The sequence below is a fragment of the Hypanus sabinus genome, chromosome 22 (assembly GCF_030144855.1).
Source record: "Hypanus sabinus isolate sHypSab1 chromosome 22, sHypSab1.hap1, whole genome shotgun sequence".
NCBI lineage: Eukaryota > Metazoa > Chordata > Chondrichthyes > Myliobatiformes > Dasyatidae > Hypanus > Hypanus sabinus.
This window is the reverse complement of record NC_082727.1, coordinates 43529791-43556510: the sequence shown is the minus strand read 5'-3', so window position 1 is coordinate 43556510 and position 26720 is coordinate 43529791. Positions and strand designations below refer to the sequence as shown.

The 26720-nt window shown below is 38.8% G+C and overlaps 1 protein-coding gene across 1 annotated transcript in view; it reads right to left on the bottom strand.

Moving 5' to 3' along the window:
- Positions 1 to 26720, bottom strand: part of LOC132379569 (cilia- and flagella-associated protein 46) — a 236555-nt gene that overhangs the window by 195806 nt on the left and 14029 nt on the right. The window contains exons 5-9 of the mRNA XM_059947632.1: positions 14282 to 14446; positions 13019 to 13142; positions 8432 to 8526; positions 4974 to 5132; positions 4442 to 4541 (exon numbers count right to left, since the gene is read on the bottom strand). Coding sequence (XP_059803615.1) covers positions 4442 to 4541; positions 4974 to 5132; positions 8432 to 8526; positions 13019 to 13142; positions 14282 to 14446 — 643 coding nt within the window. The remainder of the gene's footprint in view (positions 1 to 4441; positions 4542 to 4973; positions 5133 to 8431; positions 8527 to 13018; positions 13143 to 14281; positions 14447 to 26720) is intronic.

Sequence of the window (26720 nt, the reverse complement as noted above, 5' to 3'; positions counted from 1 at the left end):
GGTCGACCTGCCCAGGAAGAGACTGGTACACGCCAAGACCTTTCAGACGTTCTCCCTGGGTGCAGCCCAGTTGCCAGCCCCTCACCTCGGCTCCATCACGCTGTCCGACAACGACTTCACCAGGGTCCTGGCGGATTTCCCATTGGTTCTGGCACCGCAGTTCACAGCGGCCATGCACAGGCACGGCGTACAGCACCACATCCCGACCCAAGGACCACCCCTCCACGCCCGCGCTCAGCAGCTTCCCCCGGACAAGCTCCGACTGGCGAAGGAGGAGTTCCAGGGGATGGAGGAATTGGGGATCATCCGGCGGTCCGACAGCCCATGGGCCTCCCCCCTGCACATGGTGCCCAAAGTGACGGGAGGCTGGAGACCGTGCGGCGACTACCGCAGGCTGAACGAGGCTACCACACCAGACCGCTACACTGTGCCGCACATTCAGGACTTTGCAGCAAACCTGCACGGCGCACGGATCTTCTCCAAGGTAGACCTCGTCCGAGGGTACCATCAAATCCCGATGCATCCTGACGACGTCCCCAAAACGGCTCTCATCACCCCGTTTGGCCTTTTCGAGTTCCTCCGCATGCCGTTCAGTCTGAAGAATGCCGCACAGACGTTTCAACGGTTAATGGACGCGGTGGGACGGGACCTGGACTTCGTGTTCATCTATTTGGACGACATCCTCATAGCCAGCAGCAGTCGTCAGGAGCATCTGTCCCACCTCTGTCAACTCTGCGCCTGACTGAGTGAGTACGGTCTTACAATCAACCCCGCCAAATGCCAGTTCGGACTCGATACCATTGACTTCCTGGGCCACAGGATTACTAAAGACGGGGCAACCCCTCTGCCTGCTAAGGTAGATGCAGTCTGCCATTTCCCCTGACCCACCACGATCAAAGGCCTTCAGGAATTCATAGGTATGGTCAATTTCTATACCGCTTCCTCCCTTCAGCTGCCCGGATCATGCGCCCCCTGTTCGACCTGATGTCTGGTCCGAGCAAGGACATTACCTGGGACGAGGAGTCCGCCGCCACTTTCGTTCAAACGAAGGAAGCTTTGGCGAACGCCGCAATGCTAGTACATCCCAGAATGGACGCCCCTACCGCCCTCACAGTGGACGCATCTAACACGGCAGTCGGTGGGGTGCTGGAGCAACTCATCGCAGGTCGCTGGCAACCCCTGGCGTTTTTCAGCAAACACCTGCGGCCACCTGAGCTCAAGTACAGTGCTTTCGACCGGGAACTGTTGGCGCTCTACCTGGCAATCCAGCATTTCAGGTACTTCCTAGAAGGTCGGCCCTTCACCGCGTTCATGGACCACAAACCACTTACCTTTGCGTTTACGAAAGCGTCCGACCCCTGGTCGTCCCGCCAGCAACGCCACCTGTCCTACATCTCTGAATACACGACGGATGTCCGGCATGTCTCGGGTAAGGACAATGTCGTGGCGGATGCGCTCTCTCGCCAGGGCCGTTCATGCCCTTTCCCAAGGGGTAGACTTTGAGGCACTGGCAGAGGCACAGCAGGCAGATGAGGAGATTCCGAGTTACAGAACCACAGTCTCCGGTTTGCAGATCCAGGACCTCCCCGTAGGCCCGGGTGAGAGGACCCTACTCTGTGACGTCGCCACCGGCCAGCCCCGTCCCGTCGTCCCGACAGCCTGGCGGCGCCGTGTTTTCGACTCCATTCATAACTTGGCGCATCCCTCCATCCGGACAACCGTCCGGATGGTTTCCAGCAAGTTTGTTTGGCACGGACTCCGCAAACAGGTCAGTGAATGGGCCAAAACATGCATGCACTGCCAGACGGCCAAGGTGCAGCGGCACACCAAAGCCCCACCGCAGCAGTTCCATCCCGCCCACTGGCGTTTCGACCACATTCATGTGGATATCATGGGCCCCCTGCCAGTGTCGCGTGGAGCGCGGCACCTCCTGACTATCGTGGACCGGTTCACAAGATGGCTAGAGGCTGTCCCGCTCACCGACCCCACCTCCGAATCTTGCGCCCGAGCCCTGATCGCCACCTGGATATCTCGCTTTGGTGTACTGGCCCACATTATCTCCGACAGAGGCACCCAGTTCACCTCCAGCCTGTGGTCAGCTATGGCCAGCCTTTTGGGGACTCAGCTGCACCACACAACTGCCTACCACCCACAGTCGAACGGGCTAGTGGAGCGTTTCCACCGTCACCTGAAGTCGGCCCTCATGGCCCGCCTGCGAGGAGCCAACTGGGCGGACGAGCTTCCCTGGGTCCTACTCGGCATCCGCAAAGTGCCCAAGGACGACCTGCACGCCTCGTTGGCCGAGTTGCTATACGGCGTGCCCCTGGTCGTCCCCGGAGAGTTCCTACCAGCCCCACGGGGGCAAGAGGAAGATCCCGCAGCAGTCCTGGGCAGACTACGTGAGAAGCTCGGTAACCTGGCCCCCATACCCACTTCACAGCATGGGCGGTACCCAACCTGCGAACCCAAAGACCTGCAGAACTGTAAGTTTGTGTTTGTACGAAGGGGCAGGCATCGGCCACTGCTGCAGCGGCCATACGAGGGGCTGTTTATGGTGCTCCGGAACAATGGGTCCACGTTCGTGCTGGACGTTGGGGGGAAAGAGGAGGTTTTCACTGTGGACCGCCTCAAACCGGCCCATGTGGACCTGGAGCAACCGGCCGAGTTTCCGGCACCTCGGCGCAGAGGCCAACCTCCCAAGCAGGTTCCGGCCCAGACTGTGGACATTGGGGGGTGTATCGCTGGTTCTGGGGGGGGGGGGGGTTATGTGGCGACCCATTTCCTGGCACATCCGAACCGGCTCACAATTAGATAGCCTACGGGGGTTTGCGAGCACAGAGCTTTGGAGCCTCTGCGCCACGGGGGGCAGGGTTGAGGGAGGCTTAAAACTGAGGCTGAGGATTTCGAATAAAGTTTTTTCCTTCGACTGCAGTTACCGACTCCGTGTCATAATTTCAGCGCTGCATGTAGCACACCGCTACACTAGCATACATTTTTCACTGCTATCCTGACTGCCAGTATGGTGTTGTATACACTTCAACCTTCAGAAAACTAAAAATCCTGTTTATGCTGATTCTAAATGCTATGCTCACTTTCAGGAGTCTCAAAGACATAACATTTAATGCTCATGTACAGTGACTCCAACAGCATACTTTGCTTGAAAGCAACATGAGGAGTGCAAATAAATACAAGTGATTCTGCATGAAGTGATGGAAAGAAAGGAAATTTGACTTTTCAGACTGAGACCCTTCATCAGGCCTGAAAAAGAGGGAGGAAGACCAAGAATAAGAAGGTGTGGGGGTGGGGGGGAGGAGTACAGGTAGAATGTGATAGATGAAGGTGAAATCAAGTAGACAATTAAATAAGTGCATACTACCCAAAATACTAATACATTAATTTCAGAAGAACATTATCCTGTTCTCTTCATACTGACAGAAAAATAGTAGCAAAAGGAATGAAATTAATGTACAAGATACTTCCAAAAATGACATAGCTGAGTTATTAAAATTTTCAGGAGTTAATTTATTGATCTCACTTTTCTTAAGCAATAGAGGGCATAAATACAGCTGCAAAACTGTGGTGCCTACCTCCTGAAATAAGACGCCTTTAAGGGCTGTTCGCCAATAAAAATAGATATGGATATTCTGCCTACATCTTGACAACCAACCTCATAAATAATTACATTTTTTGCTCTCCTATTTATATTTTATGAGTTAACAAATGCAATTGTATACTTTCCCCGCCCATTGAAAAGAAAAGCATCAAGACCTCAGAGTATTTAATTGTTGCTAATTTTGGGGTAAGCTTTATCAGACTGGCATTTATAAAGCTTCCCCACAAACATTATTCTGAGTCTGTGCAAAACAGAAATTATAAACTGTACAATAAATATAAGATGATCATAAAAATTCAGAGGTTAAACTTATTAATATTAAAAACTTACTGAAAATACATGAACTCACAAAGATATTTCATTCCTATAATAGCAATATATATTAAGGTCCGTGTTTGTAAGTTTTCAAGTGGCTAAACAGATAAACCTTCATACCAACCTACCAACACATACGTCTTTGGAATGTGAGAGAAAACAGGAAAACCTGGAGCAAAAACCCATGCAGTCACAGGGAGAACATACAAACTCCTTAAAAGACAGCAGTGGGAATTGAAACCAGGTCACTGGCACTGTAAAGTGTTGTGCTAACAACATTATTGTATGTGGCAGTAGTTGTAACATGAGGAGATACTGGAACTCAAATTATAAATAAGGGCAGCTTCTCCATAAGTATTTGTATGCAGATACTTCAAATATAATTGCATAGAAATATGATGAATGCATCCCTTCCTTGATTATACAACTTACTACATGATAAAATTAGTTTTATTGGATATGTAAACAATGTCAAATGTTAAATAATATAAATTAGTGCATATTGCTACTTACTTTTGGTTCATGACTTTTGAGTTCATTAATAATGTACGACGCCATCTCAGAATGTTTTACTTCTAATGCAAAATGGGCCAACTCCAACAGCAAAGATAGCCTGGAGATAGCAGATTGAAAGAAGCATTAAGTTAGACAAGGCTGTACTGTATTTACATGGATAAGTCCAAAAATAAATGTAACACAACAAAAACAACTGACTTTCCCCTGGAATTCTATATGTATTTGGAGTACAGTTTTGTTAAACTATGCAGAGAATAAAATATTATGAGCTAAATTGAAAGTATCATTCCACTATATAACAGAAAATATTTTGGAATATACAAAGTACTAGTGCCAATATAATGCTTTTTCATATTATTAAATATTTACTCTACAATTTATAAGGGAAAAGAGCCCATTCAAAATAATTTCACCAGCCTGATATTTTTCTGCATCAATTGCTACACATCAATACACTGAAAACATCTAGTATTTTTTTTTGTATGATGAAAATACATCCAGAATTTCAATTCAATGTTACCAAACCTACCTTTCATTTTTTGTCAGCTGGGTAGTAGCTGACTTTTGATCTGTATCTGACAGGCCAGCAAAACTTGTTGTTGAGGTGCTTTCACATGATTTTATGAGTTGATATATCTGATTCAACTGAACTGTGAGGTTTAATGGATGTTCCTTTTCTTTGAATTTTCTAAATGGTCAAAATTACAAAGTCATGTTTGAGTCACCAAAATATTTTTAAGCTGTGCAAAACTATAACATTTAAAATATTTAATTTTAATTACACAAAGCTTAGAAGCCAGGTACAATTAAAAAAAACCCTTACCTGTTCCTCCTCATTCCTTTAATTTTTTTTTTTTGGTAAGGTTTGGATATTGCTTCCATGAACATTATTTATGGTACAAACCTACCTGCCTTTGGGAGAATAGTTTTGAACCACCTCCAACTGCTGCAGCTCTCAGAATACTTTTCTTTATTTTGGTTTTTCACAGTTGATTTGACATTGAAATTAACATTTTAATTCTTGCTTCCCAATTCAGATTCTGAAGATATTAGTAGTTTTCAATCAATTGATTAAGGAAATACAAAGCTGATTTCAATGCTCACATAGATCTCAGCTGTTTTGACAGCAAGCTAAAAATAATTTCCAATACAAAAACTCAATAGCTGTCTTCATTTATTTGTGGCTGCACAATTAGACTTGCAGGTTAATTGTATTTTTCTCATTTTTTCATTTTCAATCTTTTTTTATTTATTTTCCAGTAAAGAAAAAATTACAAATCAGAGAAGTAGTTTAAACAAACACATAATACAAAAGACATATAAACAGCAAAAAAAAGTATATAAAAAACACAAAATACTGGCAGAACTCAGCAGGACAGACAGCATCTAAAGATGCATCTGAGTTCTGCCAGCATTTTGTATTTTTTATTTATTTCCAGCATCTGCAGATTCACTCGTGTTGCCTTTAAAAAAAAAGTATATATTGTCAAAGTCAATTAGGTATAGTATTACACAGTTGTATATATAATATAAACAAGATAATATAAACAACTTCTCTTGACAAATCAAAAAAAAGATTGTAAGTTTTATTGTATAACAAGAAAAAGAAACCCGCTAAACTAACCTAAAACAAAAAAAGATTGGGCAGTCCATTTGAGGATATAATTAGAAGGAAAAAGAAGAAAGAAAAACATCCTTCCAGTCACCTCCGAACCTTCACAGATAAGGAAAAATTTTTCCTTATAAAAAATTAAAAATAATAATAAATAGATAAATTTAAACAAAAATATAGCATATGAAAATATTGAATAAAGAGTCACCAGAATTGCTCAAAATTAAAAGATGTATCAAAGGTCTGGCTACGCCTCTAACTTTATTCGTCAACGAGTGAAATAAAGGTCCTTTCCAAAATTTGAAAAACCTGTCCTCATCCTATTTCTGTATAAGATTTTCCTGCGCAAAAATAATATCTGCGTTTTGTTTTTAATTTCTTAAAAGTCTTTTTACGCTTAATAGGATGATCTGCATTGTTCAGATTCCAAGAGATTATATTAATTTTATTAACATCCATGTTTAAAATTTAATTTATTTTATTAAAAAAAACTATTACATAAGCGCAGATTGATCCAAAAGGCACGGGTGCTACTGGAAGGAGTGACGTATTTGCGAAAAAAAAATCCATCGAAAGAACCGTCCAATCAAGAAAAAAACCTATTCAAATATTCCCCTCCCCCCCCCGACAGAGCAAGAAAGACAGTAACCAATTGACTGGCCACATGCTAACCTAATAATCCTTGCCCCTATCCTCCATTTTGCAGCTACGTATATTAAGTTTAAAATATTAATCCCACCCAAAATAGACATAATAAAAGGAACAAACAGATTTCAAACTTTACAATGTTATGTCTAACAGTAGTAAAAACATAATTGGTTATGGCCATCTTAAATTTGTCTAAAGTATATTAATCACATATTCAAAGAAAAACAAATCCAAGCAAATAATATTAGTTCTTTCTCTCAAAAAAGAGAAAAAATAAATGAGTGTGTGTGTATATATGTATATATATATATATAAAACAAACCTAAAATTATATTAGCATTGAAACAAACAAAAGAAATAAAAAGAATAATACACGACAGGTCCTATACGGACCTTTATAGTATAATACTGTAAGAGTTCTCTACAAAACAGTTTTATATACATATACACACACATGTATATACATACACACACACATATATACACACTAATTATTAATGAGTAAAGAAAAGTTTATTCAGCCACGTCCTATATCAAAGACTTAAAAAGCATAGAATGGACTGAACTCAGGATATCTATAAACTTCTCATACATCAGAACTACCTATTCATTAATCGGCTTAACTTTAAGATTTTTAATGTACTCCCATCACTCCTGGGGAGAGTAGATGCTCAGTGACTTAGACCCTTCAGGAAAAATTATCAGCCGTGCTGGGTGCTGAAGAGATGGGTGTAAATTTAACTTATACATTTCACTCATGACTTCTCGGTATTTCCTTCTTTCGGCAAAGTTCTCAGGGGAGTAATCTTCAACAATACGAATTTCTGTTGATTTAAAGATTATCTTTCATTTTTTTTCTGGCCTCTTGAAGTATGGCTTCTTTGGTTGTATAATAATGCAAAGAAAGTACAACTGGTCGAGGACATAATTCAGGTGAACACCGAGAAAATGGAATTCTGTGGACTCTATCAATTAAAGGGCTAACTTCCAGAGTCTCGCTAAAAAATGAATACAACATATCTGAAAAGATCTTTAACAGATCGCCAGTTTCAGTATTTTCAGGCAGTCCTAGTATACGCAAATTCCTCCGATACCCTCTACTATTTAAATCAGCCATATTTTTCTTTGATTTAGATAGTTCCGAGGTAATTACATTGATTTTTTTTTCCCCATCGAAGACAACTTCACTCCTTGATCTTTAATAGTTTGGCTGAATTGATCATGTTCGTTCTCGATTCGGTTTGTAGTCTGCTTAAAGTTAAAAGTCCAAATTCTTCAGAGAATCTTGAACAGTAGAGATAGATTTTTCAAGCTTCCCATTGGAGTCCGTCAGTTTATCAACCTTAGTGTTAGGCAATCCGAATTCTGACTTCAAGTCTTGTATTGAAGAAAATATTCCTGCTGAAGTAACAGGTTCCTCTGCTTTCTTTATTTGCTCAGTTTTCTCCGTTTCAGGAAGTCTTGCCGCTTCTCGGTTCAATACCCGAACAACTTCTTTCGGCCATCGTAATTAAATTGTAAATCCTTCAGTAGAAGTAATAAATCATCAAGCTTAAAAGGAATCTGTTAGTTGGGTATAAAATATAAAGAAAAGTGGAACTGCTGTAGAATGCGACTTACTCCATGCACTGAAAAATGGCGGATCTCTGTATTTTTCTATATATTATATTGATATTGATATTGTTTCATTGTGAAAAAGAACCTATCAGTCCAAATTAGGTACTTACGATTTCAACCTCTGAATCTTGTAAATTGCTGTCAGATGGACGGACCCTTTCAACTCTTTACTGACTTTGTTAAAATCCACAAGGTTGTGAAATACCTAAAGTCCAAATGTTCAATATAAGTATGGATTTTCAAAAGCAACAAATTAATAAGGAAAATATTTGGACTCAGTAATTTTGTGCAGAAAAAGAGATCATAAAATTAGAATTTCACAAGCCCTTTTCCCAAATGTATTAAACTAATGCACAATCTAATGGAAACATTTAATGGAATACAAACAAATATATAGACCTAAATCCTCCACAAGTCTTTTATGAAGTACTTTGCTGTATTTTACGGATTTTCACTACTGAAAAGTCTCAGGAAAGAAATGAATTATGCTTGTATTGTGATATGTAGTTAACCTGTGCAGGTCTGATCTTATGCAGGTCATATTTGAAATTTGCGATTAGACTTGTTCATGAAATCAAGTTCTACATATTATCAACCAAGTAGTTTAGTATATATTCTTGATGTGTATCTTCAGGGGTCTTCAGCGCACTGTTCCCTCTAAACTGTGTGGGTGTGGAGCCATGCAGTAACTGAAATATCTCTACTTACACAGCCTTTGTTGCCATGCAGCTGGGGTTTTCTTTTATATGATGCTAATATAATTTTGAAATCTATGTTAATATAATTGTGAAATCCCCTGTAACTATGTTAATTAATATAATTCATAAATTTCTAAATAATAAATGTACAACAACCTTTACTTTCAAACATATTAGCATTATCAGTATTTCAAATTACAATACTGTTACAAATTGTAACACTAAACACAGAATGGAAATCGGCAACTCATTGTTTTTCAAAGCAATAGTTGGTCTGCACAGCTGTAAAAAATATAGGGGGAACATTGCTTCAGCACCAGAAAAAAATTACGAAGGGTGATTGATAAGTTCATGACCTAAGGTAGAAGGAGTCAATTTTAGAAAACCTAGCACATTTATTTTTCAACATAATCCCCTCCTATATTTACACAGTACAGCAGTTGTGGAGCATACACAACTTCCTTCTTTGTGGAAGTCAGTGTCTTGGGCCTCCAGAAAGTGGTCCACAGCAGGTGGGGATGTGATTGATAAGTTTGTGGCCTAAGGGAGAAGGAGATGAGTTATACAGCTCTCGTTACATGCACGTGCAGTTCAACTCTTTGAGTGATTATGCAGAAAATTTGAAGTTAATAACTTTTGTGGTATTTCTGTTTCAGATAATTGAAAACTGCAAGTAAGCACTGTCTGAGAAAATGGACATCAGCCTTCGTGCAGTCATCTGCTATCTCAGTCTCAAGTGCTTATCACACAAGGAGGTCCACTAGGACATGGCGGCAACACTAAGGGAAGGTGAAAAATAAACGTGCTAAGTTTTCTAAAATTGACTCCTTCTACCTTAGGCCACAAACTTATCAATCACCCCTCATAATTGGCAGTGACTGAAGCCATGGCAGCATTTTTAAAAGGGCAATGCTCATTGCTTTGAACAGCTGCAAGAAGTTACTGTTCAGGTTTTACTCAGAAAAAGGGCAAAGGAAACCAGGGATAAGAACAGATATTTCAACTTTCAGCCACAGATCCGGATATCTTATTCAGAGGGTTGGAAAGGGTGAGAGAGATCTTCTAGGACCAGAATTTATCTTGAACCATCAGTAAAAGAAAATGGCTTATGAGATCTAGTTTAAGAGTTTAAGATCCTGCATCAAAATCCCTCTCTGGCTAAAGTTTATGATCTCAAGATCCATTTTCCAACAGCTTCACAAACTGTCTCAAGCACAATTCAATCGCTCATCTCAAAACAATTTCGTCCAATAATATTTTTTACTAAAACCCCAAGTACCCTTGTGCAATTAGTGCAGAAAAGCTACTCGAATCATCACACCCACATCCTATCCCTAAAACACTCACAGTCTCCAATCATAGAAAATATTTTACATAGATACAATAATGTAACTCTTCCTCTTGCAGGTTAAATGGCACATAATTGCCACCATTGACAAAGACTGGCAACATACATCATCTTTTGCTTCAGTCCAAAAGCTTAGAAAGCAGAGTGCTTACAAGAGTTGTCAGCATAAAGTCAATTGCATGGACTCTGCAGATATTATTGAAAATTAACTGAATGGTGTAAACTTATGGAACTTTTGTGCAACAAAGCAAATTTCTTAATTTATAGTACTACTTGCATCTAGAATATTGTGTGCAGTTTTGGTCCCCTAATCTGAGGAAAGACATTCTTGCCATAGAGGGAGTACAGAGAAGGTTCACCAGATTGATTCCTGGGATGGCAGGACTTTCATATGAAGAAAGACTGGATCAACTAGGCTTACACTCACTGGAATTTAGAAGATTGAGGGGGGGATCTTATTGAAACGTATAAAATTCTAAAGGGATTGGTCAGGCTAGATGGAGGAAGATAGTTTCCAATGTTGGGGAAGTCCAGAACGAGGGGTCACAGTTTAAGGATAAAGGGGAAGCCTTTTAGGACCGAGATGAGGAAAAACTTCTTCACACAGAGAGTGGTGAATCTGTGGAATTCTCTGCCACAGGAAACAGTTAAGGCCAGTTCATTGGTTATATTTAAGAAGAAGTTAGATATGGCCCTTGTGGCTAAAGGGATCGGGGGTATGGAGAGAAAACAGGTACAGCGTTCTGAGTTGGATGATCAGCCATGATCATACTGAATGGCAGTGCAGGCTCGAAGGGCCGAATGACCTACTCCTGCACCTATTTTCTATGTTTCTATGTTTCTAGAAACAGATCAGTCTACATGAAGAGGTATGAATAGTTCAACTCTTTTAAGTTTGTAATACTGCAAAAGTAATTAGCAAGTCAGGTAGCATCCGTGGAAAGAGAACGAGTGTTAATATTTCAGGTTGAAGACCATCATCAAAATCTGACAGAGACTAGGGATCCAAAAAAACACCTATTTCATTACAGGACATCAGCAACAACTCTATGCAAGCTACACCCAGGATTTGGAACCAGCCCCAGCCAAAGATCAATGACCTCACACTTGCAATCAAGTACAAATACTATCTCCCAATTACTGTCCTAATAACGTCACAGAGTTTTATTAAAGTGCTCAGTAATTCACCTAATAGTCAATGGCATTGACCAGATCAATGCAAAATATTATTTCTGTTTCTCTTTCCACATATTCTGTCTGACCTGCTGAGAGCTTTTTGTTTCTTTTTCTTAGTTTTCCAACATCTGTTTTATTTTGATTCTCATGAAAATAATGATGCATTTATGATGTTTCTTTTCCTCCTTACCGTATAATATTTTCAAACTTACAAAATTCAGGCAGCAGAAGTATGCACTTCTTACTTCTCCTTTCCCATATTTTTGTCCCCTTGTCCCTTCAAATGTTCTCACCTGCCTGGGCCATGTTTGCAGAGCCACTGAGCAACTCAATCTGGCACTCTAAAGCATTGGCTCAAATACCAGAATTCAGTATTCTGCAGCAAGTACTTTAGATACAGGATCTACTGATGGTTACTGGAAACAAGTAGGTTGAACCAGCTGGTAACCCATCTTCATGAAGGAAAAGTTCACATGACTTCCCAGATAATGATTTGGAAAGCCCAACTAGAGAAGAAAGCAGGTGTGTTTTTGCCTGAAAGTCTACATGCAGTGTTAAAGAATAGTACAGCTCCTTTAAGATTCTAACCTGCAAAAACAGTCATGTGAAATGATCTGTAACTTAAAGCAATACTGAAAACATAGGCATGCATATGTATTTGCATCCTTTGTGTGGAGGAAAATTGCAAAGCTAGAAATCTAAAACAAAAACCAAAAATACTGGATAATCCCTCTAAATCTGTGGAAAGTGAAATGACAGTAAATGTTTCAGGTCGGTGACCTTTCTTATAAGTGGTACTCCAATAACCCAAAGTATATCCCCACTTCTCTCCCCAGAGATGCTGTCTGACCTTGAGAATTTTCAGCTTATTCTGCTTTTACAGCAGAGGTTAATTATTTCCCCAGGAGGCATTGGTATACAGACACATTTATTCAGATGATTTTATGTATAAAATATGATTTTCTTTGTATTCATTCACAGAGGGTCTTTCTCAGCCAATGTTTATTGCCTGTTCCAAACTGCCATCATATGGAATGTCTTGATGAGGCATTGCAGAGGGAAGTTAAAAATCAACCACATTCTTTTGGGAGTGGAGTCTTTTACTGGAACTTCACTCACCCAGAAAACTCAAACCCAAGACTCAAGTTGTTACCCCATTCCTCAGTTTAACCCTTCCCACTCACAACTCTATTATAGCTCTACAGCTAATTCTCTAGCAGTGTCATTGTATTTACAGCTTCTCAAGCTGGATAAGATAAAGATAGTAGGAACAAAGGAACATTACACATTTCACATCACAAACCATCCTAATTCAGGAAACAACTGAAGAATGTAGGGCAATGAAAAAACATAAGATAATGCTAATATAAGCTAAATATTTTGTTTTTACTGTAGATTTATTATGTATATTTTATTATCACTAAGATACTGAAAAATCTGCTTCTTTTTGAAATATCAAACTAAAACCCTTTTACCTGAATAGAAAGTATCTTTGGGTACATATGGGGAACATTATATTTAATGAAGTTTGCAGTACTGTTTGAAAAGTTTGTTGCATCTTGCATTTTCCCATCATCCAAATAACATTCAAGAAGTGCTCTGAAAAATTAAGTAGAAATGTTTGAACTTTTTATAAAAAATATAGTGAGGCATAGTTAACAATAATTATTTTAAACTAAATTATTGTAATCTAAAACCTTGCTTATTTCCTCACTTGCAAAGTGGCTTGCTGGCTTAACTATTCTTCCCCCAAATCATAAGTGGAATACATAAATTTATATTTGACTTATCCTCTTCTAAGAACATGAGGACCTATCAGAGCATACCAATCATAGCCAAGAGATGACATCAATGAAGCCAGCACCAAATGCCAATGAATGTGACAGTATTGTATGTTTCAATATCACAGAGTAACGCCATTGGCATCACAGACAGAAGCAGCATAGTGGTCATATTCCAGCATTAAATCACCACAACAACTATTTGTCACAATGGGCTTCCACAAATGCCCTTGATTATAATCCATACAGCTGTGAAATTACTATCACCCAGAAGCCAAAGATATGGGTCCAAGAGATGGATTTAAGTCCTATCTTGATAACTGTAAAATTTTAGTTCAAGTAACTAAATAAATTTGCAATCAAGATGCTAATAGTAAAATGATTTTACTATGATTTTACTGTACTGTTGTAAATATCAGCCCATTTCCAATATTTCCAAAGTCAAATTATAATCCTCAGTGCTACCAAAATGAAAAACAAAATTGCTTTGGGATTTCACTTCAGCAACAATAACAATGAAAGAATTTTTTCATATAAATCAAATATCAGAATACATCATGCTTAGTTGAGTTGCTATTTCAAAAAGCAAGGTGTTAACTCAATTCAACACGTCCTCTCCAACTAACATCATTCAAATGGATTATCTTTAATTATCACATTGCCATTGTGGAAGTGCCCTGTTTATAAATTAGCTGCCAGTTTTTCTATGTTATAAATTGTGATTACATGCCAAAAATATTTCATTAGCTGTATGCACTTTTTATATATCCTTAGGTTGTGAATATACAGATGTAAGCTTTTATTAATGCTTAAAATTTTGCTTTAATGAAAAATCACAAATATAGTCTTTCAAAAAGTCATTACCAAATATATTATTTTGCAGTAATTATGTTTTACCTGATTGCTGATACGTTAGTGAACTATATGTGATTTTACAATGAAAAATAAGCAACTTACATCATTAATTGAGCCCTCCATTCATAATCCAAATCTTTAGTTATTTCCAATGATTTTATTACTTCAGAAAGACTTGCGATCACATGGGTATAGAAGCCTGGCTTTAAAAATAGCCTTATCACCATCCAATATATAACAGAGGCATTGTAAATGAGGAAGTTGTATCTGTAAAAGAAGGCTTTACTTTAAATTCTACAATGATAATTAACTATTATGGTAGCTCATCCATAGAAATGTGTTACAAATACATTACTTTTCCAATTTTATTTCCATTCAGTTCAGTATTGAATTCTGAGTGGAGCCTATGTGGAAAGTAAGATACTGGTGGGTTGTTTTTGCATGACCTGAATTAGCCAAAGATTCTCAATAAGGCCTCCTCTACATTAGCAAGACCAAGCATAGACTAGATAACCATTTAGTGGAACACCTGCACATCTTTATCCTTCTGATCCATCCAAGTTCTTGAAACATAGAAAACTTGCAGCACAATGCAGGCCCTTAAGTCCTCAATGCTGTTCTCTCATCCCACTTTTCTGCCAACATACCCCCAAGCCCTCTATCACACAGTTTAATTCCCCTATCTCACCTGCTTATATCTGTCTACATTCTTTTTCTTCTTTTGTGCTGATGGCAGCTTTCACCTATCAGGAAGTTGCACTGCCATCACCTGCTGTAACATAGAATGACAGGAGCCATGACAGGGATCAGAGGTTGCCTCCCAAACCCGTCTTAATTTAAAAGTTCACCAGGACCCTACATGACTTAACCGCCCCTGCCTCAGATGCCAGAATGTTCTGCAAACTAGGCACCCCAGATCTACCCAATAATTAGTTAACCTGCTTTCAATGTCCCAACAAATATCTGTGGCACTCCATGATCACATGTTCTACTGCCACTGGGACCTTACAAAAAAATCACACCACACAGTCCCATACTTACCAACAAGTGCCAAAGTGGGGTGCAAACCTGTTTGTCCCAACCACTATCTCAACAACCATACAGCATCCCTCCTATTCCTTCCCAAAGGGCAGATTTGATGAAAGCAAATTGTAATACCATCTACCTGTCCCACTCCTATCCATTTTCCAATCCCAAGATTTGGCTTCATACTTTCCTATTTTGACTATAATATCTACCTCTGACTTAGTAAGTCATTACCCAATACACCAACATGTGCAATTACTCAACAAAACTGTACTACTATTACCACACTCTCCAGAACATACAACAGATCAACCTTCCATCAACAGATCAAGTCTCCTTGAAAGCTTTGATTCCAAACCCTGCAGTACCGAGGCAGAATCTGAGCAGATCACGACTCTATTTGATTTATCTTGTTCGACTCACTGCAGACTAATGATAATGTACATAAATTCTGCTGTGTAGATGGACAACACATCCATCAGCCTTTTCCCCTCCTCAACATTAAATCAGGGTATAAATATCCCAGAGCTCACCAGGTTACTGGGTCTTTAGGACATCTGTAAAGATAGGTGAAAAGGAAAAATACTGCTGCCGTAAATAACCAGATACCCTCTCACCACCCACAAGAATCTGCCTATTCCCCAAGTAACGTCAAATCTACTCCCACATCTGGAATTTCCATGGTGGGACTCCCAACCAGGCTACAGTTGGGCTAATCTACAAATCCTGAAGATCAGACTCCCATACATATTCCCTAATTATCCACACAAAACATCTACCAACTCTGCTAGTATATCCCCAACAATCCATTAAAATGGAATACGTCGGTGACTTCCGGTAAGATGGCAATTGTTTAGCTGCTCCGAATTTTTGCTCCGTGATTCTTCCTATCTTTGCACTATATGTCTCCCTTCTTAAACCTTAGTTAGGTATTTTATTAGGTCTCTTTTACCTGCCTGCAAACACATCTATCTTATAATGGCTACCAAAAGTACTAAAACCAGGAAAAAGGAAACTTCTACGGCTTTGCCGGCTGACATTCTCGCTGCTTTGGAACAACATCGACAAAATATTTTAAAGGAATTCAGAACTTCTTTCAACCAGCTGGATGTCAAATTGGATCGGATCAACACTAGAGTGGATGAACATGCTAAACATTTATCTCGCATTGACTCAACTTCTTAAGATTTAAAACGCCGTGTTCAATATCTTGAAACTCTCTGCTCCAGCCTAGAGGAGAAGAATAGTAAACTTTTTTCCAAAATGGTGGATCTTGAAAACCAGAGCAGACGTTGCAATCTACAAATTCTTGGTTTGCCAGAGGCCACCAAACAGGGCTCTGCCATGAAATTTTTTTTCCGATTTTCTCTGTGAGATTTTTGGGAAAGAATTTCTTCCGACTCCACCTGAGCTTGAAAGGGCTCGCAGGATGTATGTTCCCCGTGCAACTCTGGGTTCCCGTCCACGGCCGGTAATTTTGTGCTTTCATCAATACCAGGTGAAAAACCATTTGATTATGGAGGCACGCCGCAGAGGTACTTTTGCTTTTCAAAATACAGTCATTCGTTTTGTGGAGGATTTTGCCCCCAGGTTCTGAAGATGCGTGCTGAGTTTAAAGGTGTAATGAAAGTGCTTTTTGATTGCGGATTCAGACCCTCCTTTCGAAATCCAGCCAATCTTCAAATTACGCTTACTACTGGAGATAATAAGTAGTTTAAATCAGTGAAGGAGGCTGAGGCATTTATTGGAAGTCTTCCGGCCACCCCGTCTTCTTCGGAACCGGTCTGACCTTCTAAAATGGTTGATAAGTACCTCTCAAAGTAAAACTATTTTGTCCGGACTCAGACTTTACTTGAATAATTCAGACATTATCTATTGAAACTCTAAGGGCTGTAGTCAATCTCTCCCTGGACTTAGTGCATTTGTTCTAAATAGATAATCTGAATTTAATGTTTCCCTGTGGACATTTAGATTGTATTTGTGTAATCTATTTTATTTTTGTATAACTTTATCTACAGAGATCTACAATTGACTTTAACTTGTTTTGGAGGTTTGGAGTTTTTAATTGAAGGCCTCCCTGTTGGTTGATTCATAGTTTAAGTTTTGCCTTTTTTTTCTGTAAATGGTTGATAAGTACTCTCTTCGAATCTATAATTTCCCCCTTTTCTCCCTCCCTTTTTTTTTCTTTTAATCTTATATAATTTTTCACGGGTAGGTTAGTTTTGGTTTTCTTCTGATTTTCTTTGTATTAAGTTTTATACTTCTGTCGAAGTTGTTCCTATTTGTAATTATGTTTTCTAGTGCATAAACTAGTTACTATTTGCTATAGTATTTATACGGAACTGTTGTTAACGACACAGAACTGGAAGTCATACTTGGGTTAATTTTTTTGGTAGAGCTAGCTGCTTTTTTAGGTAGCCATCTAGTTTTGGGTTGCGAGGGTGGGGTGGATTCTCCAGTTCCAACATTACTCACTGTTTCTTTTGCTTTCCTTTGTTATTCAGGATGTCTCTGTTTTGAATCTACTGATTTATGTTTACATTTTTGCTCCCAGACTGTTATTGTACTGCTTGATTTTTTTATATGCCTGCTGCCTTCTATGCACTAACAAATTGATAATGGTTAATACACTTAAACTTGTGAGCTGGAATGTAAAGGGATTGAATCACCCTGTTAAAAGAAGGAAGGTCTTCTCACATATTAAACAACTCAAAGCTGACATTGCTTTCCTTCAAGAAACTCATATTTGTAGTTTTGATAACTCTCGGCTTTTGTCAAAGTGTGCGGGTCAGCATTTTCATTCATCCTTTGCCGCCAAAGCTGGGGGGGGGGGGGGGGTCTCCATACTTATTAACTCAAATATTCCTTTTGAACTCCATAATAAGATATCTGATACAAATGGCCGTTTTATTATTGTTTCTGGTAAATTATATAATACTAAAGTTGTACTAGCAAACCTGTATGCCCCCAATTTTGATGATGTTAGTTTTTTTGAACATTTTTTCTCCTCACTACCAGACTTAAACACATACTCTCTTATACTGGATGACGATTTTAATTGTTGGTTAGATCCTAATTTGGATCAATCGTCCTCTGTTACTAGACTACCTACTAAATCTGCCTTAGCTATTCAATCGTTTCTCTCTAATTATGGTATCTCTGATATATGGCGTTTCCTTTATCCTACTGAGAGAGATTTTTTTTTCACATTTTCACCATACCTTTACTAGAATTGACTACTTCTTTCTCGATAATCAACTTATTCCATTTGTCTATTCTTGTGATTATCAGAGTATACTGATTTCTGACCATGCCCCAATTACTCTGTCTTTAAATTTTCCTGGTCTCCCTCAGAGGAATAAACACTGGCGGTTTGATTCGACTTTATTATCGGATGATGATTTTCTAAAATTTATTAAGGATCAGATAACCTTTTATTTTAACACCAATACATCATCTGAAGTGTCATCCCAGATTGTCTGGGATGCCATGAAAGTATATTTGAGGGGTCAAATAATCTCCTATACAGCAAATCTTAATAGAAAGTCCTGTGCAGATCGATTAGACCTCATTAATCAGATTAAAGAATTGGATCAACTGTATGCTCAAACTAAGAATCCTGAGTTATACAAGAAGCATGTAGAACTTCAAACTAAATTTAATCTTCTGTCTACTCAACCTGTCGAATGTCAACTTCTTGAAAGTAGGAGTCGCTTTTATATTCATGGTGACAAATCTGGTAAATTTCTAGCCAATCAGCTGAGGTGTTCCAAAGCCAAACAACATATTACAAAGATCCGGAAGGAGAATGGAGACTTTACATCGGATCACTTAGAAATCAATTACACATTTAAAAATTTTTATTCTCGACTTTATTCCTCTGAATCTCTGAATGAGAATATCTCTGTTGATCATTTTTTAAATAATCTGAATATTCCTTCGCTTTCATCTAATTTTAAAGCTAAACTTAATGCGCCTATATCATCAGAAGAAATATCTTTTGCAATTTCTGCATTGTCTTCAGGGAAATCCCCTGGTCCTGATGGGTTCCCCGTAGAATTCTATAAATCATTCTCTTCACTTCTTTCTCTTCAGTTATTCTCAGTATTATCTGATTTGTTTAATTACGGTAAATTGCCACCCTCTTTTAATGAGGCATCTTTTGTTCTTTTATTAAAGAAGGGTAAAAACCCAACAGAGTGTTCCTCGTATAGGCCGATTTCTTTGCTTAATGTTGATGTTAAAATCTTGGCCAAAGTTTTGGCTTATAACTGTTATTCCCTCTATTATTTCTGAGGATCAAACTGGTTTTATTAAAAAGCATCTTCCTTTTTTTAACATTTGGCTTTTATTTAACATTTTATATTCACCTCCAACTGGGTTTCCTGAATGTGTTATTTCCCTCAATGCGGTGAAAGCATTCGATCGTATAGAGTGGAACTACCTTTTTGCAGTTTTAGAAAAATTTGACCTCAGTCAAAGTTTTATCTCTTGGATCAAATTGCTGTATCTGTGTCCCACTGCCTCTGTTTTGACTAATTTTCAGAAATCCCAGTTATTTAACCTCAAATGTGGCACCCATCAGCTCCACTAAAGAAGTCCCTTTCTCTTTGATTTGGCTATAGAACCTTTGGCGATAGCATTTCAAAATTGTCCTGAATTGACCGGGATTTGGAGAGGGGTGTTGAGCATAAAGTTTCTCTTCATGCTGATAACTTATTACTTTTCCTTTCAAATCTGTCTACATCCTTACCTCCAATGTTTTCACTTTTTGATCAGTTTAGCCAGATCTCTGGCTATAAAATTAATTTACATAAGAGTGAACTTTTCCCAATTAATAAAGAAGCACAAGAAATAACATTCCGTGATCTCCCTTTTAAAGTAGTTCATAATCAACTTACTTATCTTGAAATTACAGTCACAAGGAAGTTTAAAGATCTTTTTCGTGAAAACTTTGCCAATCTTTCATATACTATAAAACAGAGTCTGTTACAATGGTCACCTCTATCTATGTCTATGGTAGGTCATATTAATGTTGTTAAAATGTTTGTTCTCCCTAAACTTTTATATTTATTTCATTCAACCCCAATTTTCATTCCTAAATCTTTTTTTGATTCATTAGACTCCATTATTTTGTCGTATCTGTGGAAGAATAAGTGCTCTAGAATTAATAAAGTTTATCTCCAAAAATCTAAAAAAGAGGGTGGCATGGCTTTACCTAACTTTCGTTTATGTTATTGGGCAGCCAATATATGTTGTGCTACCTTTTGGTCTTTTTTCCATGGCCAACCTGAGTGCCCTAATTGGGTGGCAATGGAGTTGAGCTCCACTAAAGAATTATCTATCTCTGCACTCCTTGGCTCTGTACTCCCTAGTAGTTTGTCCAGATTAATAGTTAATCCTCTTGTTAGACACACTTTGCATATATGGGCTCAGTTTAGGAAATTTCATGGTTTCCATGGTTTTTCCTTTTCTAGCCCTATCTTACATAATCACCTTTTTTTACCTACTACGTATGACTCAGCATTCCATGATTGGTATAGGAAGGGCATTAGACATATTGAAGATCTTTTTATTGATAATCGCTTCGCTTCTTTTCAACAGCTCTCTGCTAAGTTCAATCTGCCCAATGCTCATTTTTTTTTAGATATCTCCAAATTAGACACTTTATTAATCCTTTAATTCCTAACTTCCCTGAAATGCCTGAGAAAAATTTTATGGATTTATTTCTTTCCATTAATCCACTAGGTAAAGGTTTAATATAATGTATTCGTGATAAATTAGCAGCCTTACGACGTGCCCCTGTGGATAAAATTAAAATGGCATGGAAGCATGATTTAAATACCTCCTTATCTGATGAGACTTGGGACTCGATTCTCAAATCGGTTAATTCAACCTCTCTTTGTGCTCGCCATTGCCTTTTACAGTTTAAGATTGTTCATAGAGCCCATATGTCTAAATCTAAATTATCTCGATTTTACCCTAACATTAGTCCGCTTTGTGGTAAATGCAAAAGGGGCGAGGCCTCTCTCATTCATATGTACTGGTTTTGTCCTAGCTTGGAGAAATTTTGGAAAGATGTCTTCATAACGTTATCGTATATTCTGAATCACCACCGAGAACCTAACCCTTTAATTGCTTTGCTCAGTTTCTGGGGTGAGACAGATTTACGTCTGAGTTCAACTAAGTGTCGAATATTATCTTTTGCTTCTCTCCTGGCTAGACGTTTAATCCTCCTTAGATGGAGAGATGTTGCCCCGCCCTCACATGCTCAATGGCTTAACGATATTATGGCCTGCTTGGACCTTGAAAAAATTCATTATTCAGTTCTTAATTCGGATATAAAGTTCCATAAGGTCTGGGGACCTTTTATTGAGTACTTTCCTAACCTTCCTCTTAACTAAGGTTTTTTTCTCGGTCCCTTGCTTTCAGCTCCTTTTTTTTTGGTAGTAGGCATTAATATCTTCTGTTGCTAAGTGTATTTACAGTTTTGGGGGTTTGATTGTCCTGATTTATATTCTCTATATTGTGTTGTGGTTGGTCTGGAGTTCTTTTTTTTTGTTGCGGGGCTTGGGGAGGATACTAATTTTACATGTCTTCAATTTGGGTGCTTCCTCAATTATCTTTTTTATACCATATTATTATTGTATGTTTATTTTTGCACCATATCAATGTTCTTCATTTTGATCTGGGGGTTTTTTATCTGTAGCGATGTAGAAAATGTATAAAAAAACTAATTTAAAAAAATGGAATACGTCAAATGGGACGTAGCCAACCTATTATGGAAGTCCAGTGTGCAAGGCTCAATTTTTCTCTCCACATCAAGAGGCATCTCGCCTAGTTCAACCCCCAATGCATTTTTTGATATGGTCTGGAATGCTCCACCACAGACTCAAAGTGCACTGGCTTGTAGGACATCCAACCTATATAAAGATGAACAAGCTGCCTCCCCATAAATCACTCAAACATAATCCTGACAAGAGTGCATTAAAGTGCGATGGAATCTCCTTAGAAGCTCCCCAGTCATACCCAGCCACCAGCACATAAAATTATTGATTTGCTTACAATTATCCTCCAAAAACTTTATATATGTTAGCCAATTCAGTCTCGAATCTAGCCATAGCCCCAAATATTTAAGCATAGGAACCCTAAACAGCAAACAGACAAACAGAGTAGGGTGAATATTATCCAACCTATGTTTCTGTGTAAAAACCACATACTTTGACTTGGAAACAGAAAATCTAAAACCTCAGTTCAAAGACCATTCTTCCATTGCTGATAATGCTGTTTGCACAGACTTTACCACATAGGCAGATAATGACCATTTTTCCAGAGTCCCATTATCAGCATACAAAGCCAAACCAAACCCAGGCACAACACCTTCAAAAATATCATTAATAATCAGATTAAACAAAACTGGGCTAATAACACCACCCTGGGGGTCCCACTATCCACCGAGAACTCAGATGGTAGTTCTTCACCCACCCTCACTTTAAATGACTGGCCAAACAAAATATCCAATATCCAGTTGTAAAACCTACCACCAATACCAAGCTTACTGAGTTTAATCAAAAGCCCTTTCTCCATAGCATGGCATAAGCTTCTTCAATGTCCAAAAATAGTACAACTACTGATTCTTTTACTGTAAGAGCTTTCTAAGTATCATTTTCTAGTAGTACAAGGGCATTATATGTAGATCTCCCTTTAAGAAGCCCACATTGGTAACGACTAAGGAATTCTCCCATCTCCAAAACAATTATCAGCCTTACTACTATATTTTTCTCCATTATTTAAAATAAATAATGGAGCAAAAGGCAGCATAGGATCCTTCCCACGTTTAACAATAGATGACACCATAGCCCTTTTCCAATCTCCTGGGAGCATTCCTAGCTTCCAGACCTTATAAAACTCAAGCAATTTCTTTAGGGCTGCCTCAGGCAGATACTGGAGTCTATGACAGGTAACTATATGCTGTTCTGGGGCTATAGTACTTGGCACAGTTGACAGTCAATTTCAGTTTCGCCAACATAGTCATCATCTATAGTACTCTCAAACATCTTGTGTCTCACAATTCTTCCCACTGTCTGTCAAAATGCACTGTCACTTCTTAATATATATGTTTCCCAGACATTCTGCTTTTTCTTTGTCCATTGCAGCCAAATTTCCATTCTTCACTAACACTGAAATCTGGTCACAACCTCTGTCACCATTCATTATCTTTAGCATTCTCCACACCACTGTCATGCCAGCTTCCCACCCAACTGATGAGAAAAATCTCCTCCAAACCACCCTTGGAGCATTCCAAATAACTCCCCTTCCTATCACTCTTACCTGCTCAAAATTCATCAAAGGTTTTTGTGTTAATCTAAGTTTCAAAACATGATATTCCTGTCTCTGGTCTCTGGCCTCTGCACATTCCTGTGTCCAAAAGGAACACAATTTTTACCACTCTCCTAGACACCAAAAGAATGGCTTGATGGGCTGCCTCACATAAAATAGAAATTATATTCTGATAGTCTTTTTCTTTGGTATTGTCTAGAGACAATCAGTCAAATGATTTACCACACTCAATTGAATTTTTTCCCCCAGTTTGCCCTCTTAAAGTATCATTTAGTACCCGAACCCCAATTCTGACTGTGAACCTTGATCCTTACAATACACAAGCCTGGGAAATGATCACCTCCCAAAAATCAGCCATGACATCCCAGCTATTAAGTACAGCAAGTGGAGCAGAGATAAAAGTAAAATCTAGACAAGAACCCCAACTATTGGCAACATCTATCTTAGTCTCTTTTCTATCATTTAAATAAACTAAATCATATTATTCCAGAAACTTCTCTACTGCTGTCCCATTAGCATCTGTAGTCATACTGTCCCACAAACCACAAAAGTCACCACAAAAAATAATTTTACCAGAGTAAGTTACCATCATTCTCCCCAACCCTCCACATTCGGTTCCCAACCTGGATTATAAAAGTTCACAATTCTGATCCCACCCTGTGGATATAACAATTCAATAATTACACATTGAGCAATCAATGGAGAAAGTAAAATTCTGTACAATAAACCCTTCTTCACAAAGGTGGCACAGCCGCATCCCACAGCTGTACGTCTATCATAACTCACAACCTCATAACCCAGAATCTTAAAATGATAAATGTGATCACAGCCAAGTTTCTTATACACAGATAACACTCAAAGGAACACCAAAACATAAAACATATGCTTTAAATTCCTATTTGTTGGCTAACAGACTTCTTGCATTTCAATGAAGAACTATAAGTTGAACTGAAAAGATCAACGTGTAGCACCTTATGTACAATCATCCTCCACAACCAACCCATTCCTTCTGCTGTCATTCCCCAAACCTTCTCTCCTAAGTACTTCATGTACCTGCTCTGCATTAATTCCAACTTATCCCAAATAAGTTGCATCCACCATTCAGATTTCTTTCCTACTCATACTGTTTGATTAACTACTGCACATAGAAATGCAAGGAAGTCTATTTTTAAGAATCAATACCTCACTAGATGCTTCACCCCCCACCTCCCATCTCTTCAACCTCACTCCATGATCTTCCTCCATCCGAATCCTTGTGTCTATTTTAAGCCAACACCCAACAGATGTCGAGGAATGAAATCTTCTTGTAACTTTATCAGAAAAACACAACTATTACATATTTTCCCTTCTCTCCAAGTCTGTCATCTCTTAGCCAATACACTTTACTCCCTCTCAAGTTGTCCCTAATATCCTCCATAGATACACACAGAGCTATCCCTGAAATAATACCCGGACCTTTATTTCAATCTCTACCAATGTAGTAACAGTATTAGTCCCATCTAGAGACTTCATTTTCAGTATTTTCTCCTATTGTTTTAAATCAGCACATGCAATCAACACTTTACCTCTGCTAAGACATATTACTGATTTTACTTTATCAATGTCCTTCTGAATAGCTTTCATCAATCTAGCCAGATGAAGCTTTTTGTTACAACTAGGTATGAAAGAAGTCATTATCTTGAAGTCAACAGCATCTTCTACCCCAGTCCCAATGCCTTTCGCCAGGTGTCCCTCCTCATCCGAACCCATTCCCTCTCATTTACTTTCCTTTTATTTCTTGACAAAATCTATTCCATAGTATCACTTAACTCCCTAGCTGAATTTTCCACCATAGGCTCCCCAGTCACATTACAGGTGGTGCAAACTGCCACCCACGTCATTCTTGCCAATAGTGACTACAATGCCCAGAACACCACGGTGCTGCTCTCGTACACAGGCACCTGTCTACATCAGTCTATCACCAAGTCACTTTAACTATAAGGTCTCATAACCAATCTCCAAATAGTTTCACCTGCCCCTTATTTCTCTATCTGGGTCCACATGACCTTCATTACTTATCAGATTCCATCATCTGCAGCCTTGTGTCTGCACTATCCCGTCTCTGTCTCAACCTCCATCCGCCAATACACCCAACCTAACTCCATCTGCACCTTCTTACTCTCCCTCTTCTTGTCTGTTTCTATCTATTATCCACCATCCACTATCTTTTAATTCAATTCCTCCTTTCCCCTACCTGGCCCCATCTGCCCTCTTCACCTGGTGCCTGCCAGCCCCTGCTTCACCCCTGCCTCTCACTTTATTATACTGGCTAACTCTTCTTTACACTCTCACTCCCATTGCCGGATATCGACCACAAATATCAGCCACCCCTCTGCCTCCACAGCAGATGATGTTTGAACACTAAGTTGCTCCTGCAACTTGTAATTTTCACCAGAAAGTTGCCTGGATTGGAAGAGCTTAGTTATGGGGATTAATTTGAAGAGCTTAGTTATGGGGATAGATAGATTTGTTTTCCCAGTAGCAAAGGAAGCTGAGAGTGATCTGACAGAGGTAAGTAACATCATCAGTTGCATAGGTAGGGAGACAGTCAGAATCTTTTTCCAGTGGTAGAGGCAGCAAAATCAATAAGACACACATTTAAGGTGAAAGGAATGATTTTAAAGGGTTTGCTTAATATCTAGACAGCCTAATTCACTGCCGAGGAAGGTGGTGAAGGTAGATAGAACTACTACTTTCAACAGACATTTAGAAAGGTGTTATATTTTGTCACTCTAAAATGTAAAACTAATCAAAATAAAAACAAGGGAGTCCATAATAATGTATCTAGCTTTGTGTTTTCCTTTAAGCAAGGCATGCATGTATCACATGGTGGCGTGATGACGTAAGCCATGTATGTACCTTTACATACTGCATAAACTGCAATACATAATGTAAACAACAATATTACTCAAATGTTACTAATATATTAAATACACAACACTCCTCCCTGCTTACCTATAAATTCCAACTTAATATAGATGCATTTCAACTTAAATGCAGATACTACATATATGGTACACTATATAATGCAACTATATAGACATTCACAGCATAGTAAATTTTAAATTGTCCCATTCAGGCCGAAAGATTTCATCGCTGTGGAAGATTTCTTACTCTTGTGGAATAATGTCTTTCC